The following is a 17,535-nucleotide window of genomic DNA, read 5'->3' on the forward strand; positions in this document are numbered from 1 at the left end:
TGCATCCCGTCAGCTGTTATAGACGGTGTGGCCAGTGAGGCCCAATTTGAGGCTGTTTTCCCCACAAGCAGAGCTGGAACAGAGCAGGGGGAAATTACTCTCTGTTGCTCGATAGCCATTGAACCACAGAGTTGGGTGTTTTGTATCTTACAGGATAGTGAGCTCTTTGTCACTGGGAGCGTTCAAACAGAGGCTGGATATTTTACTAGGGATACTACAGCTCAGACACTAGGAGAAGCTTACTGTAGGCTTGTTACTACGTATCCAGAGCTAGGCCCCCATGTTGTGACCAGGACTGGGGGAATGGAGACACATTCCATGGCCCAAGATCGAGGCAGCCACTCAGCTTTGAACTTGAGACCTCTGTCTCGTTAACACAGAGCTGTAGCCGGCTGAGCTAATAAACAGTTTCGTGGCAGCCGTTTTTCCATCAAACGCATATGCTGTTTCCTGACTTCTTAACACAGCATGCTATTTATACCAGTAGATCCATTCATTCTTAATGAGCCACGGTTGTGGATTGTAAACTGTTTTATTTTCAGACAGGATTGCTCACTGCCCAGAGCCAGTTGTTGCTATGCTGCCTTCCTTCTTTCTCTGTTCCTGAGAAATTAGCATTTTGGAAGCTCCTTGGGGGCACTTAGCTGCCCTCTCCCCACCCCTCAGTCATCGCCAGTGTTTCCTCAGCAGATTCAGGACTTGCTGTTTCTGTCACATCAGCCTGGATGCGGTGCGTGGACTCCCTGCAGCCTTCAGAGCAGCTGGGAATGCGTGTTGTGTGCGGGGAGGTGGGGGAGGCAGGCTGGCTGAGGCTCAGAGAAGCAGGCAGAGCAGAGAGGGAGGGCTTCTGTACTTGGAGGCGAGGTGCCGTCTGTCCTGGGAGGCTTGGACATTTGCTGGTATTGTAGGTCGCAAACTGGTGGAACAGTGACTCCCCCTGACTCACTGCTTTAAATTTATCGACAACATTTTTTAAAAGGTGGAGAATTCTCATGAAAAGAATAGAGTTCTGGCTTCTTTTTTGAAAAGCAGAAGGTCTGGCCATACTGCCCTTCCCTGGATAAACTGGACAGGCTAAATGGCAGTTCCCCCTTCACACAGACCCTGCAGTCTCTGGTTTGCCACAGTCTCCACCCCTCCCTATTGTCTCTAGTGCCTTTTTTTTTTTTTTTTTTTTAGATATTTGGTACTGTTATTTTGTGTTTTGATTGCTGCACTGGGTCTTCTTTGCTGCATGTGGGTTTTCTAATTAGAGCGGCACGTGGGCTTCCCACTGTGGTGCCCCCTCTTGTTGCAGGGCACAGGCTCTAGGCATACGGGCTCAGGAGTTGCGGCTTGCTGCTTGTAGGGCAGGCGGGTGGGCGGGCCCCAGGAGCTGCGGCGCACGGGCTTAGTGGTTTCGGCTCCCAGGCTCTAGAGCACAGGCTCAGTAGTTGTGGTGCACAGACTTAGCTGCTCTGCAGCATGTGGAATCTTCCTGGACTAGGAATCGAACCTGTGTCCCCTGCGTTGGCAGGCAGATTCTTATCCACTGTGCCACCAGGGAAGCCCATCTCTCATGCTCTTTGATCATCGCCCTCGCTGGGCTAATCTGAAGAAAGTGAAATCGTTCTTGTTTCTACATCCCTATGAAAGTGAGAGAATAGAAGTTAGACCCGTTGCCAAAAAAAGCGGGCACACGTCTCCGTAGAAGTGGAGAGTTCTCACATCCAGCCTGCCTCACTCACTGCCCCTTCACCTGACCAGAGGAAGGCAGGAGCCTGACCAGGTCATGTCTGTGGGTCCCTCCTTCTGATCGAACTCTGCAAATCCTGCCCACAGTGGTTCTGTGCTTTCTGGGGAGGGGACCCACCACCATCACCCCCAGAGCCTTGTCAATAAGAACTTTAGAGGTCAGGCCTTGCAGAGCCCCAGGGTTTTTGTGAGGGGAGGGGTGAGGCAGTTTGTTTTGTTTTCCCTGCTCAGTCATGTCTGACTCCTTTTCAACCCCATGGACTGTAGCTCACCAGGCTCCTCTGTCCATGGGATTCTCCAGGCAAGAATACTGGAGTGGGTTGCCATGCCCTTCTCCAGGGGATCTTCCAGACCCAGGGAATTTTGGGTCTGCGTCTCATCTTAGTTGTGGCACACGGGATCTCTGATCTTCCTTGCAACATGAGAAATCGTCATTCCAGCACATGGAATCCAGGTCCCCACCCAGGGATCCAAACCGGGCCCCCTGCATTGGGAGCACAGAGTCTTAACCGCTGGACCACCAGGGAAGTCCTGAGCTCCTGTGTCTTAACGGGGACCCCTGGGTCAGAAAACTTGGCTTTTTTGGAAGTCCTTCCTCCCTGGGCCTCGGTTTCCCTATGCATAGGATGGGGCAAAGGGGTCTGGGACAGAGAGTCTGTGCTCTTCCAGCTTTCCCATGTCACCGTCCTAAATCCAGGGGGATGAGACTCTGTGCAGAGATTTCTGGTAGGTGGTACACCAGCTCTCAGACTATATATTTAAGCTGTCTCTACCAGAAAGACCAGCCCCATCTCAGCAATGGCCACACACTCACACACGCACATGCACACACACACGTGCATACACACGCGGGCGTACCCACACACGCAGTCCTGCTATGTGCGGCCCGTGAAATCCCGGCACACTCGCCCAGCACCCCCTCCCTCCCCGCCACCCCAACCCCGCGCTCCGCGCTCCTGGTAAACAGTCGCTGAGTGCCTGTGAACTTCCCTCGCGGTCCTGTGCCCAGCATCGTCTCTCCTGCTTCATCATCACCTTCCCTGTCTCCTTCGTTTTACACCCTGCATGGGTTCTAGCATCCTGGGGAGTTGGAAGTGCCTGGGGTTTTTTCATGTATGAAGATAATAAAAACCACCAGATATACGCGGACAGATATAAGCTAGAAAGAGCTGTTCAGAGAGGAGAGAAAAGAGAGGCTCCTTTGAATAATCTGAGAAGGGCGCTGTGTGTCCAGCCTGGCCCCATTGACCCAGGTCTTCATGGTGTAGGTCTGTGGTTTGGGTCCAGAAAGTAAAAAGGCCTGGCTGGACAGTGCTGTGTGTGGCTTCCACTCGGCGTTTGGGGACAGGTAAAGCACCCATGCCATCGGGGGCAGGAGAAGCGGGGAGTGGCGCTGAGTCTCCTGAGCCCACTGAGGACCTTGCTGGCGCAAACACAGACAGTTGGCGTTCTGGGCGGCCATGGTTCCTCCAGGCTCAGATAAGGGCCTGGGTGCCGCGGGCCTACGGGTGAGAGAAGCAGGTCTCAGGCCTCAGCTGCCGTGGACTGCAGCCCATGCTGGGTTTTGTGTATTCTGTGATCAATGCCCCACCCCCTAAATACCTGTACTGGAGGCACTACTGTTGTCCCATTTCACAGAAGAGGAAACCAAGGCTTGGAACGGTCAGATAACTTGCCTTGTAGCCTTGGCATGGGCAGAATAAGAAATCCCCATGGTGTTCAGGAAACTCTGCCCTTCTCCTAAGTCTCAGGGAAACAGAGGCCCTAGCCTCATCTTACGCGGCTATATTTTGAAAGATAAGCCTATGTGTTACTAATTTATCTTGACCTTCAGAGTCCTCGGTGAAGCCAAACGCTAGCTCGGTGCAGGGGCCACCCCCAGAACAGGAGCCCTGAGCAGCCAGGAGCCACCATTGTTCCCACTGCTGTGCCCCACCCCGGCCTCTGCAGCCCTCTGGCCTGTCCTGGGTGTCCTCGCTGGCTAGGGGCTTGATTCCCCAAGAGCAGGAGGCCCTCATTAGCCACACCACAGAGGTCAGGGGCATGGGTGTCGTTTCTAATTTGTCCGAATCCAATGACAGCCTCAGCTGATTGGATGACTCCAGCTGCAAGGTGAAGCCTTGGGATTCCTTGCCGCCCCCCAACCCCACAATCCCCATCTGAGCTGAATTGGGAGAGCAAGGCCCAGCCCCACCCCAGGCAGCCTGGCTCTAGCTAAGCAGATGTCCTCAGCAGCTGCTGCTGCTATCGTATAATAGTCACGAAGTCATGCCCAACTCTTGAGAATCCATGGACTGTAGCCCGCCAGGCTCCTCTGTCCATGGGATTCTCCAGGCAAGAATACTGGAGTGGGTTGCCATTTCTTTCTCCAGGGATTTTCCCAACCCAGAAATCGCACCCACATGTCCTGCTGGGCAGGCAGATTCCTTACCGCTGAGCCACCTGGGAAGCCCTGGATGGCCGCAGAAGTCTTGCCAAGTGCAGTAGAGCGCTCCCCTCTCCAGCTGCTCACCTGTCTTGCCGTGTGAACCTACAACTTAATTCTACTCGCTCTAGTTTTCTTGGCCTTTGGGGACCTGGGTGAAGAGAATAAATCTGGGCCCGCCTGCCTCATCTGACTCCAATAAAGCCCTCGGAGATAACAGGGCTGGCTGTGCTCGGCTCCGCCATCCTCTCCCCCGATCTCCTGTCCATCACAGGGTGGAGGCCCCACGAATGGGGCTGGTTGATTCCTACTCACTAGTCCAGCCTCGGCAGCAGAGGCAAAGAATGTCTGTCTGCCCAGTGATCTTCATAGAGGAAAAAGGGGCTGGACTGCCCCTGCTTGAGTTGCCCCTGGCGTCCATATGGAGTCTGGGCAAAGCTGACAGCCCTTCCCACACCCAGGTTGAGATCAGATGCCATGGGCCTTGCAGGGGCTGAGATTCTAGGATGAGGGAACCTGAGGGACGCACCCTGAGGCCAGACTCTGAGGGGATGTGCCCGACAGAGACCCAGAGACAGGTGGACAGAGAGGTAGAGTAACGGGAGAGTGAGAGACACCAACCAAAATGGGAAGAGGGACCAAGAGACCAACGCAGAGAGACTTGGAACAGTGGGGACACAAAGGCCCACAAGAGAGGCAAAGGCAGAGAGAGACTTTTTTAAACCATCAGCAAGAGAGGCACAAAGAGATGAAGTCAGAGACACAGAGAGACATCAAGAAGGACAGAGAGAGAGGAATGATGTCATGGAGTGGATGAGGCACATTTCATATCCCACAGAGGAGCCAGCAGGAGGTTCACGCCCGCTTTGCTGCATCTCTGCCATAAATCAGAAGCAATAACCGGCCAGAGGGAAGCACTGCAGACCACACCCAGACCAGCCCCTCGTCCCCTAAGTGCCTGAGTCTGGAACCTTCCTCTTGAGCCTGTCCTGGCCGCAAAGATGCCCACCACCTGGCCTTTGCCTTTCCTGTCCTCTGTCAGGATGCCTGGCACATCTCTACCTGCCAAAATCATGCTCATCTTTAAATTCCACCTCTTCCAGGAAGCTCTCCCTGATTTCTTCTTTCCCTGACCACTCTGCACCCCCGCTACAGAGTAGTGGTATTGTGTTCTCTCTGGCAGAATCTGTTCTTAGCTTCCATCTGTCCATTCCCCTCTTCTCTCTGGAGCGCTTCCAGCCAGGACAGGACCATAGGATGTCAGTGCTGGCGACCACATCTCTATCGATCGGAGAGGATTCTTCTTCATTATCTGGTGCCTCCTGTCTCTCTGCAAGCCCCAAAGAGGGAGTTAATTAAAATCAGTGGCAATGAATAAACAAGCAGGAGAAACCCTCCACTCCCCACTCTCAATTCCTGGCCTGGTCTGGGCCGTCCCTGGTAAGATCCCGGGGGCAGCCTAGAAGGGGAACCAAGGAAGGCGGTCCCACAGCCTCACCCTCCCTCTATGGTGGTCCTGCAACTATCCCACCTCAGAGGGGAGGAAATGAAGCCCAGGGTGGTCAGGCAGCTGGCAAGGGAGGGTCATCTGGATCTCCAGACTCCAGGCCAGGAGGGAGGCAGACTCTGAGGCTCTCTGACTCCAATCAGCCCCTCCTTAGGAGGACAGGCCCCCTGGGCTTGAGGCTATTTTTCTTTCTTCCTTTCAGATCCCTGCTCTCTAGGGCCCTGAGGGAAGTTTCTGAAGCAAAGGGAGAACCTATCCTTGGGTCCCGGGTTTGGAAGAAGAGAAGGTTTTGCATGAACAGTACGCTCCCCTCCCCAGAGCCCACTCATCCCGTGTCCATGGCAACCGGCCTCCGACAGCCCCCCTCCATTAGTCCATCCCTGGCTCCGGCTGAGGCCATTATCTCCTGTCGCCTGGCTTGTCCCACCCAAGTGTCCTTTGGGGAGGGGAGGCACCTGCTTGGTTGAACACCCAGCCCCAGCTGGCTGGCCACTACCTCGCTGACCACCATCCGTCCTGCCATCTCCGTGGGGTGCCATGTCCTCTCCTGGGGAGGATTTTTCAGAAAGCAGTCAACATGTATTTACTGAGTGCCCGCTTGGCCCAGGGCCCAGCACTGGGGGCTGAGGGAAGGAGGCAGACGCCGATTAAGATGTGGCCCTGCCGTTAAGGGGTTTCTGGTAGAACTGGGCAAGTCAAGGCAGGCATCTGTGGGAAACACAGTGCAATGCCGGCAGGGGGGTGGGGGTGGGGAGTGTGAGAGGGACCAGCAGGTGTAGGGAGAGCAGGGTTGGGGGCCGTCTTCCATCCTTGGGCGAGAGAAACTTTCCAACACAGGCACGATTTGGGTCGGTTCCTAGAGGATGAATTGGAATCTCATTTTGAAAAATATTTATAGGCTTGTATAGTTTTTTTAATATTTATTTATTTATTTGGCTGTGCTGGGTCTTAATTGCAGGACTGGAATCGTTAGTTGCAGCATATGTGATCTTGGAGCAAATGCCAGGAGATAGTGAAGGACAGGGAAGCCTGGCGTGCTGCTGTCCATGGGGTTGCAAAGAGTTGGGCGTGAATGAGCGAATTTGGCTGCCCCAGGTCTTAGTTGCGGCTTGCCAACTCTTGGTTGTGGCATGTGAGATCTAGTTCCCTGACCAGGGGTTGAAGCCAGACCCCCTGCGCTGGGAGCGAGGCGTCTTAGCCACTGGACCGCCAGGGAAGTCCCTCGAATAGCTTTTTAAACTTGCAGTGCATTACAGCCTACTTGATCTTATTTTATTGTTATTATCTCCATTGTACAGATGAGAAGATTGAGGTTCAGAGAGATTACGGTATTTGTCCAGAAGTGTCCAAAGCAGAGCCAGTATTCAACCCTAGATGTTGGGAGTGAACTAGGTGTTTTTCTCACCCACGTGGCAGCTCCTGCCTGATGGGAAAAGGCATGTTGAAGGGACTGAAGATGAACTGGCCTGCCTTCAGGGGGCCAGAGCCCTTGGGATAAGCCCAGACCAAGGGACACCCTGCATCCTGAGTGAGGAAGAAAGAGTAGAGATTCCAGCCACAGATAGTCCTGGGTTCCAATCCAGCTCAGCCTCCAGACAGACTCTGAAGCCTTCAATGTCTCGTGAAGCACGACTTGGAAATCTGAGTTCCCCTAGAAAAGGAAAGTCCACCCCCGTGAGGTTGGCCTGGGCATCAAACATGCTGGGTCCAGAGGCCATCCCCATGCCACATGGTGTGGGCCATGAGTTCAGGATGCCCCCCAAATAAAATAGTTCATCTATCAAGCATCTGCCATGTGCCAGACACTGTCTGTGTTATTTCTGCTAATGCTCACAACAACCCAGGGGAGGATCCATCATTGCCCCCTTTCATAGGTGAGCCTGCCAAGCACAGAGGTGAAGGAACTGGCCCGAAGTCACACAGCTGGCAAGTGGCAGAGCCAGGACACTGTCTGACTCAGAGCCAGTGCCTCTTCACCACCCCCACAACCTCCCTCCTGCTGCCGCCAAACAGAGCCCCAGACGTGGGAGGCATCTTGGTGGGATTTTGGGCTGCGAGCCTGGCCCCGCTTGCGGGTGGCACAGCCATCACCTGTCCCCGTGGGGACATCTTTTTGACTCTTCTCTGCAGCCGCGCCAGCCTGGTGGGCTGGGTAAGGCTAATTGGGGATGTCTCTGCATTCCCCGGGGCCTTATCTTTCCTTTACAATAAAAGTTGGGTTTTTTTTTTTGTTTTTAGCGTGCAAAATTTTCCACCATCTGCTTTGCCTTGGCAGAATGTTTGCTGAAAATATCTCTTCCTCTCTAATTCCCATAATTTCTGGGGGCTTTGGGAGCCTCCAAGCAGAGCAGCAGCAACTCACAAGGGCCTCCCAAGCTCACAGGCTGCTGGTTGTCCTTGTGCCAGGCAGGCGGATGTCATGTAGCCCAGAAATCACATCCCCCCTGTCTCTCAGCCAGAGAGGGGCACTGGGATCTCTCCACTGATGGATCAAAGCTGACCTGAAGTTGAATCCTAGAATTCAAGACCCAGAGTGTCTAGGCTGTCTAGGTTGGCCTGTTTTTGTGTGTGGTGAAGCCCTGAGAGGTACCCCCACGGTCACAAAGAGAGAGGGTGGCAGATCAGAGCCAGGAAACGGGTTCACTAAATCCTAGTGCAGGGCTATGAGGTCACGTAGCCAGCATCCTGCCTGTACCCTGGACCATTGCAGGCGAGGTTTCTCCACAAGCCAGCAGCTGCCACACATGTTCTTTGCAGCAGTTGGAAAGACTTTCCGAAAGGGAAGACTTCCCCCCACCTTCATGTACCAAAACTCTTGAGTTTCCATGGTGACAATCAAATTGCAAATCCATCCAAGAGGAAAAAAAAATACCCAGAGAAGTGAGCATGGCTGGCGCTGGTGCTGTCCGCTGCTGAGGATGAGAGCCAGGCAGAATGGGGCAGCCCTGCTGGGGCATGATGGGAAAATCTCAGGGATGCCAGGTCCCCAAGCAAGTGGTCCAGGGGCCCAGGCCACTGCAGGAGGGGGCCTCCTCCCTGCCTCCTGGCAGAGTTCCAGTGAATCCACTTAGTGACACCTCCTTTTTGAGGAAGCTATCAAGACAGTCTTCTCCCTGGTGTTTTCCCATTTTCAACCTGAAAAATCAAGCGTGGGCAGAATACAAGCACTTGTCACCAACCAGGCCATCCTAGACTCAGCCTTTGGGGAATTAGAGGTAAAAAATCAGCCTTCAGACACACAGAGTGTTTTGAGGATGGAGGAGCAAGGGCCAAAAGATTTATGAGCCTAAAAGCTTTGTTAATAGACCTGGAAGATTTACGATTGCAGCTGTCGTGTAGAGAGAAAGGTGGCAACAGCAATCGAACGGCAAATTAACCAAGGTTTGGGTTTTACAGCGACATTTGGAGGGGGAGGAGGAAGAAAAACTTCTACCTTTGCTGCTGGAGGAGAACTGGGGTAAATGGTGTTTGCATTGGGCAGTGTCCAGGGATGTTCTCCACATTGTCTCTTCAGCATCTTTCTTTCCCAATGACAGTAAGTGCCAAGGCCAGGTGTCAACACTGCTGACTTCCTTGGGCTATTCCTTTCGAGTGAGGTTTTAGGGTGGATTAGAAACAGGATTGGGTTTGCATCACAGAGACCTCTAAGCTGAGGCTTGGCCCCCTGCTTGAAATCCCAGACACAATGAACAACAATGCTTGAGCCAAGGGAGATGCATTCAAAAGGAATGCGGCCTTGCTGGCTGCTTCTCTGCTCTGCGACACCTTTGTGAGCTTAGTTGTCACCTAGGGCTGTTCTCCCGCTTCCACAGCTATGGCCCTTGGGGTTCTATAAAAGGAGACAAAGAACAAGCCCACTGACTGTCACTTGGGGAGGTTTATTTTTTTCTAAACCTTGCACAGCATAGGCACCATATGGGAACCAGGCAACATGGTGCCCGAGCCCCACCTCCAGGGCTGGGGCTTTGGACAAGACCTACCCCTCCCAGCAAAACACGCTCTTGCAACATAGCTCAGCAGTACTCTTGCAACTTAAGCCCACTCTCAACCCAACACTGTGACCAGGTGCCACAGATGATAGGACAGGGAGTGAAGGAATGGGGTGAATGGGCTGGCCACCATAACCCGGAGTCTTGGAAGCTCTTGGTATGTCATGCCCTGCAGCACCTGCTTATTGGCACCAAAGGATCCAGGTATTATTTCCATACCATGAAGCCCCATGTCATGTCCCGCTATCCCCTGCTGCCCCAGCCTCATATTTCCCACTCCACCCTAGAATTACAAAGATCCAGCATATCCAGCATGGGGCAGACAGAACATTCCACGTCAGGAAGAAGGAATGAAGGTGAAGGTGAAGGTGAATTTGCTCAGTTGTGTCCGACTCTTTGCGACCCCACAGGCTGTAGCTTACCAGGCTCCTCCGTCCATGGGATTTTCCAGGCAAGAGTACTGGAGTAAGCATCTCTACCAGAGAGATGAGAAAACCAGTGTGGAGATCAGTCACTGTGTTCTCCTCAGGGACTTCCCGCTGCCTAACAGGCTGCTGGACACCCTCCTGCTGGGGGCAGGGGCAGAATATTCCAGATCCCTTTGCATCTGCCCCAAAGGAGAGATGCTTGCTCACTCCTGCCCCCTCACACTCCATTTGTCTGGGGACCCACAGGGTTGGCGGTTAGTCAGTCAGTGCATGAGTCAAAAAATACGTAAATGCTTATAAAATGAATGCCCATAAAATCAGACCTCAGTGGATTCTTAATCAAAGAAACTCAGTCTGGGACCTAAAAAGCAATTGCAAAATAAGTCAGGCCTTTACTTACATTTCTCAAATACAACGAATGGGGCAGGCGTGTGGATCCCAACCCCTCCAAGTCTCCATCTCCTTTTGATTCTAGATCTGGAAAGCCCAAAAAGCCAAAGCAGAACTCTGCCTCGAGGGTGAGGAGAGAAAGAAGCACAGCAGAAAGAGCAAAACCCGTAAGCAGACAGAGGAAGGCAAAGCTGGAAACAAACTGTTAGCACTCCTCTTGCCCCACCCCCAGGATCAGGTCTGTGGGAGAAGCACGCTAGGCTCAGTCATGATGTGATTTGGCCCCTGCCTTCAGGAACCTCCAAGTCTGCTGGGGGAAAACACACACACAACACTTAAAGCAGAAAGTTTGGTTGCTGCAAGTGTAGCAAAATACACAGCATGTTCGGCCAACCAGATGGAGACCATAGAGGGCTTCCTGGGGGAGGCGGTACCCAAACTAAGCCAGGAGGAGAAGGGTGGGCAGGGAATTCTGGGGAGAGGAAAGCCAGTCCCTGCAGGAGGTGCTGACAGTTTGGCAGGAGCTCCAGGTGGCCTGGGGCCAGAGGAGCCTCAGGCAGGAGAGCCGGTTGTACAGTTGTTGGGGATGAGGCTGAAGAAGTAGAGGAGGGTGGGAGTTTGGGCTCTTGCTTTGCTGTGTCTTTAAAGTGAAAGTGTCAGTCACTCAGTCGTGTCTGACTCTTTGCGACCCCATGAACTGTAGCCCACCAGGCTCCTCTGTCCATGGGATTCTCCAGGCAAGAATACTGGAGTGGGTTGCATTCCCTTCTCCAGGGGATCTTTCTGACCCAGGGATTGAACTGGGGTCTCCTGCATTACAGGCAGATTCTTTACCGTTGGAGCCACTTAAGCTCAGCTTCAGTTTAAAGAAATGGAATCTGGGAATCACAGGCAATGCAATATAGATGCAGTTTAGACATGAAAGACCATGTGGGCTGATCTCAAAGAAGCACCCAAGCCCTACATCAAAAGATTGGCAAGTGGATGCACATTTCTAAGCTTAAAATGAAACTAGAGTGTTTAATGTATGAATAGATCCTGTATTACGACTCCCACTGTTGACTAACCAGCCAAATATGGTCCCATTTAGTCCAGAAAAGAGGGTTTCTACCGCAGTGGGTGTTCACCGTGGGAGCTCCCCCTCCCCTCCCCTCTCCCGGGATTCCAGCCCCACCAGCCTGGCTCCCTTCTGCGTTCACAAGACCCCACTGGGAGTTACTGGATGAGCTGGGATGAGAGCCCAGACCTGCTGGCTCCGAGTTCAGTCCTCCCAGTGGAATCAGAGTGGTTATAAACACAGTCTGTGGAGCCAGCCCACCAGAGAAAGCATCCCATTATGGTCAAGGGCCTCAGTTTCCTTGCCTGGGAAATGGGGACAATGCTATTTCCTATCTTGCAGAGTTGTTGCGAAGCTTCTGCTAGTTAGCGAATGTCAGGGGCCTGGAGCCCTCTGTCAGGTCAGCGAGGACTGGAATTATTCCTGCAGGGCATCACTGGATGCCTTTAAGCATTGCCAAGTGCATGCTTCAGAGTAGTTGGGCCTGCACCAAAGCGGATAATCGGCTCCTCCCAGCGAGAGGCTTCTGATCCAGCCCCAGGGAGGGGGTGACGTGTGGAGATGGGCTGCCCTGGCACTCACCTCTTTGCCTGGCAGAAAGGAGTCCCCTGCCGGCCCCATGCTCCAAACACCAGGACCGGCAGAGGTCCCATGCCATCTCGTCTTGGCAGGAGGAGGAGGCCTGCCCTGGTCCCCTCTGTAGGACACACCTGCTGGCAGTGGCCAGTGGGGGGTGAGTGGGGGGTGACCTCCTGTGCTGGTGTCTCTTTTCCAGTGGTTTCCAGCGACAGTGACAGCGACTCTGACCTCAGCTCCTCCAGCCTGGATGACAGACTCCCGCCCGCGGGGGTCAGGGACCCGAAAGGCAACAAACCCTGGGGCGAGTCAGGTAAGTGACTGACTTAGCTGACAGGAAGTGCAGGGAGCAGCACTGTTTGCTTCCCAAGCCCCGAGGGCGGTGGCTCTCCTCCTCCTGTGGCCTCTGCTTCCCAGCAGCTCCTTGGTGGGGGTTGGTGGAACGGTTCTAGATCCAGGAGGCAAAGTGGGCCTTTGGCTGGGATGACTGGGAGCTACAGGGTTGGCGCCACTCAAGAACAGATGGAAAAGGGAGTTCCTGGTGCCCTAGTGGTTAGGATTCTGGGCTTTCACTGTGGTGGGTTCAATCCCTGGTTGGGGAACTGAGATCCCGCAAACTGCACAGAGCAGCCAAAAGTAAAAAACCACCATGAACAGACGGAAGGGAGGCTCTGGTGTACACGCAGAGAAGGCCTGGGGCACATTTTCCTTCCCACGCATGAAGGGCCTTCCCAGGAATGGGACCAGCTTCATTCACAGTTACTCCAGAGGTTAGAACTGGGATATTTGCAAGATGTTTCCAGAGGCTGATTCTTAGTATATAAGAAGAAAGCTTTTCAATAACTGCCCCAAGCTGAAAAGAAATGGAAAGCTGGGTGATCTCCTGCCAGAACTGATATGGAAGGCATTCCTGCAGGGGTGGCCATCTGCACTCGATAAGAGATGCCAAATGCCTGGCACACATACTTTTACTTCTGCGCCTCTGCCCATGGCAGACATTACTAGTTGATCATGATACTCTCTCCCAAAGAGCCTGACATGGGCCTTAGAATCCTTCTCCATGGAGTTTTCCAAGTGATCAGTGTCAGTAGGCAGGGCTGATGCATGGGGTTTAAATTGTCCCTGGACCAGATGACCTCCTAGTCCCCTTTAAGCTGAAGATTCTCTCTTAGGAAAATGTGGAGCACACTCACCTGCCAGCCTTGGTTTCCGGGGCAGGCTGTATACTTCCGTCCCTCTCCACACCACCATAGCCTTCTCCCTTTCTCTTCATACCAACTCTCAGCTGTGACCTAGCGGGTCCAGGAGACAGAAAGACAGAGTGGAGTCTTGCGGACCCCATTTCTGCTCTCTCAGCAAGCGGGGACTAACAACTGTGTCTGAATGAGGATTCCTTAGTTACTAAAGGCAGCAGTGAGTGTCCCTCTTGTTGTGTTAACAGATATACACACACTTCCCCTGCTACATGCTCCTTCTCTGAGGGCATTGTCCATTTTCATGTGGGTAACTACTTGTTCCTTAGTTAAATGACCCAAGGGCCCACTCAGTTGTCCTTGTAAGATTGTGGGCCAGTCAGCAGCGGCCAAAGGGTGGGGCTCCCACTAGACCATGGCAACCGTGTGAATAGGGGAAAAGGCGATGGCCATTCTCGGGAGGAGGGGCTCTGGCGGACAGTCCCATAGATACAGGTCACAATTCCAAATGAGGAGACTAGATCAGCTCCCTTGTCCAGGCTGAGTTCTTCCCTGTCTCGGTTCAAGGCCCAAAGGGCCCAACCCGGAGCCAATCACGGGGTCTTCTTGCAGGTGGCAGTGTGGAGTCACTGAAGATGGGGCCCACCCGCCCAGCCAGCTGCCTCTCGGGGAGCCAGAGCAGCCTGGCCAGTGAGACCGGGACAGGCTCTGCCGACCCACAGGGGGGCCCCCGCACCCTGGCCGGACCCAAAGGGCCCCGGTGAGTACTAAGCCACCTTCCAACCCCCCACCTCCTCTCCGTCTGCCCCCCACCCCTGTGGCCTGCTCCCCTCTGTGTAGCCTGCCTCGTCCTCATCTGTGCTCCAACACTGGGGAGCGCTGGGGGATGTTTTCAATTCCCCCCTGTTCACTGAGCACTGAGCCAGGTGCTGGGGGAACCCAGGCGAGCCAGACCCATCCCCGCCCACAATGAACAAAGGGAGGGACCCAGATCTCAAGGCTGACCATCTCTGTCTGTTCTCAGTAACACTGGTTGTTAGCATCCTCAGTTTTATCAAATGTAATCTTTCCAAGTATTTCACCATCCCTGTAAGAGTCACAGTAACTCCACCCTGAGAACACCTACTATCCACCAGAGGGTGTGCCCAGCCTGGGCCAGGTGTGGTAGGGGACAGTTTCTGAGACCTCCAGAAACTTACCACATAACTGAAGAAGCTGAATCAGCTTGCCCCAAACAGAGCCCAGGCCAGAGCAGTCCCAGATCCTAAGAAGGGTGAAATCGGGACCTGTGGAGCCCGGCCCACCCTGCACATCCAAGGGCAACTTTCATTCTCTTGGCCAAGAAGTCAGGGTGCTTATTATCCCCATTTGATGGGTGTGGGAGCCAAGGGCAAGAATCCAAGCTCCCACCTGCCCCAGCTGGCCTGGGACCATCATGCAGTCGGGAGATAAGGGGGTCCTCACTCTCAAGTGGGAGAAAAGCGTGCAGGTGCAGGATTGGCCCCTGGCCTCCTTCCAGAAAGAAGCCGCAGCTGGACTAAGTGCCTCCGCAGCCAGAGAATCCACAGGCGCACGCTGTGTGGGTCAACAGAGCAGCTGATGCCCCTGCTGTGCGCGGGGCGACTGAGGGAGCCTGGTGGGGTGGGGTCACCCACCAGGAAACCCAGTGGGAGCCCTCATCCCCTCTTCCTTCACCCCCCTCCCCTTCCCGCATTCCCCCTCATTGTGAGCATGAGAAAGAGAGGCAGACTATGACATGGAGGGGGCAGGTCTCAGGGGAAGGCACCGCAGACATGGTTTGGGTCCTCTCCCATCCCCTAGCCTCCTGCAGCCCCCCACAGAGGGCAGTTTGGAATCCAGCAGGCCCAAGCTCTAGCCCCAGCTCTGCCATCCATACCCATGGGAACTTGGGCAAACCGTCAGGTCGAACCACATGCAACTGTATTTTTGTAGATCAAAAGTAGTTAAATATTGGCAGTTGCATAGGGTTCGATCTAATATCTGATCTCTCGGCACCCAGTTGCATTATCACTAAAGTGGGGACCACGTCGTGTCCCTCCCGGGTTGTGGGCAGGGTAAGCTCCAGGGTTCACGTGGGGTACCTACCCGCACAGGTCTCCAGGACATGTCCAGTGGCTGCCCGATGATCTGTGTGCCGTGTGGCCCAGCACATGGACAGGGTTCCAGGGCTTAAGTTTTACTTGGACAGGACTGGCCTGGAAGGTTTTCTCTTCTGACATCCACTTTTTTTAATTTTTATTTTTTAAGTTGTTTTCTTTTTAATGTGGACCATTTTTATACTGAACTTGTTACAATATTGCTTCCGTTGTTTATGTTTTGATTTTTGGGGGGGAGGCCATAAGGCATGTGAGATCTTAGCTCCCCAACCAAGGATCGAACTTGCACCTCCTGCTTTGGAAGGCAAAGTCTTAACCACTGGGCAACCAAGGAGGTCCCTCTCATGTCCATTTGCTCCTGCTGGCATCCCAGGATCACCTGTGTTGATTAGCCCGGGGTTGATGGCCACACTGGAGCACAGGGAGTGGGCGACTTGCCAGCAATGACTCGGCAGGGCTGAGTCAGTAGAGCAGGGCTGGCCCAGGGCTCAGCCCCCAGCCCTCCCCAGCACTCCCCCACTTAGTTTCAGAGAGGGTGGCTGCTTCAGGTGCTGGTCGCTCCAGCAAGGAGTCCACCTTCCTGCATTCCATTCCCAAAGTTCACACTGTCCCTGGGGCGGGACTCTGCTTCTGCTCACTCTACTGTGGCCTTTCTTTTCTCTCTCTCAAAGGTAAAAGGCACACCTGGGCCAGCCCCCGCTGCTGACGTGGCCTCCAACGGTCCGCTCCACCTGCCCTGGACAGAGGTGTGCTTGGTGCACGGGGCAGACTTCCCAGTGGAAGAGCTTGAGAGAGAGGGGGAGAGAGAGCTGGAGCCAGACCCCTCCCGGTTCCTTCCTGACCAGTCCTGGAGCCCTTGGCCACCAGCCCTGTCGGACATGACCTCTAACTCAACAAACCAGTGTTTGGGGGGCTGAGTCTGCTCCCCCAGACCCAGTGCCTTTCTGCACCCCTTCTTTCCTGGGAGCCCCCCCACCCCTGCCCCAGCCACTCCATTCCACCTTGACCTTTATTTATTGCCCTTCCCTCTCCCCAGCCTACTCCCGTGTTCATTTTAAGTTTGCTGTCGTCTTGGTTGGACTGGAAGGGCCTCCAGACCCACCTGTGGGACCTTCCCATGTGCACTGCTGTCTCAGAGGTGGGGCTTTCTCCATATTTGTATTCATGGAGGAAGACATCCAGGCCTGAGGGTGACCCTTCCCCAAGGAGCATGGCCCCCAGAGAGGAGCCCAGTGGAGGTGGGAGGAGAGGTCCACCCCCCACTTCCCCTCTTGCTGCAGCCCCCAGACATGGATACAGTCACCTCCCTCCTGACCCAGGATCTGCTCTTGAACTTGGCTCTCTGTTAGGTCTCTCAGAAGCCCTCCCCCTGGGCTGGTGGGGCTGGAAAGGATTCTGGGGAACACTGAATTTGTTCACCAAAGAGCAGCCTTCAGCTGAGTTCCATGCTGGGGCGCAAAGCTCCCCAAGCCATTAATTCACTCTTCTTCCGTAGGCTCGGTTTGGCAGAAAAACACTTAATTCAGGGTGCAGGCAATGCTTCTGGAAAACCCTTCCTGTAGGAGAGAGAACGTGCCCGCGCGTGTGTGGTGCCCATACCCTCCCATCCTTCCTGCCTGTCCCATGCCTGGTCCTTGAAGGGCCTTCCTCTCCAGGCTCTCAGACCCCTGCTATGAGCTCTTTTGCCCTTGTTGCTGGCAGACAGTTTAAAAAAAAAAAGTCCTGTTTCCCTGTGACAAGTTATGCTTCAGAATAAAAACAATAAAGATTAGATTTGCATTGAGCCAGTGTGTTGATCAAAAGGCCACAATCACTTGTGTGTCTGAAATGCATAAGTAGAGAAACGGATGGGAAAAAAAAAATGGTACAGTGGTTGCTGGAACACTTGCTAAACTTCAGTAAAAGGAATAAACTAGATCTGCAGGGTTTAGAAGGACTCACAAACCTAATATTGAAAAACAAGGCCATTGATGTAAGAATAAAAAGTATATGTATAAATAATCAAAATGAGTTATATTAACTTGTACGTACATGTGTAAAAATGTTTGTAAAATGGACAAGGACTTCTAGTTAAACACAATGGACTGAACACATTTGTATGTTCTCTGCCTCTTGAACC

General features: G+C 53.6%; 1 protein-coding gene across 6 annotated transcripts in view; it reads left to right on the forward strand.

Moving 5' to 3' along the window:
• RPH3AL (rabphilin 3A like (without C2 domains)) overlaps positions 1-17,199 on the forward strand; it is a 137,414-nt gene extending 120,215 nt beyond the window's left edge. For all 6 annotated transcript variants that reach the window (XM_042255481.1, XM_042255480.2, XM_042255483.2 and 3 more), the window contains 3 exons: positions 12,306-12,419; positions 13,912-14,059; positions 16,088-17,199. In XM_042255481.1, the coding sequence (XP_042111415.1) occupies positions 12,306-12,419; positions 13,912-14,059; positions 16,088-16,091 (266 nt within the window). In that variant the 3' untranslated portion in view covers positions 16,092-17,199. The remainder of the gene's footprint in view (positions 1-12,305; positions 12,420-13,911; positions 14,060-16,087) is intronic.
• The last annotated feature ends 336 nt before the right edge of the window (positions 17,200-17,535 follow it).

Source organism: Ovis aries, chromosome 11, assembly GCF_016772045.2.
Source record: "Ovis aries strain OAR_USU_Benz2616 breed Rambouillet chromosome 11, ARS-UI_Ramb_v3.0, whole genome shotgun sequence".
Taxonomy (NCBI): domain Eukaryota; kingdom Metazoa; phylum Chordata; class Mammalia; order Artiodactyla; family Bovidae; genus Ovis; species Ovis aries.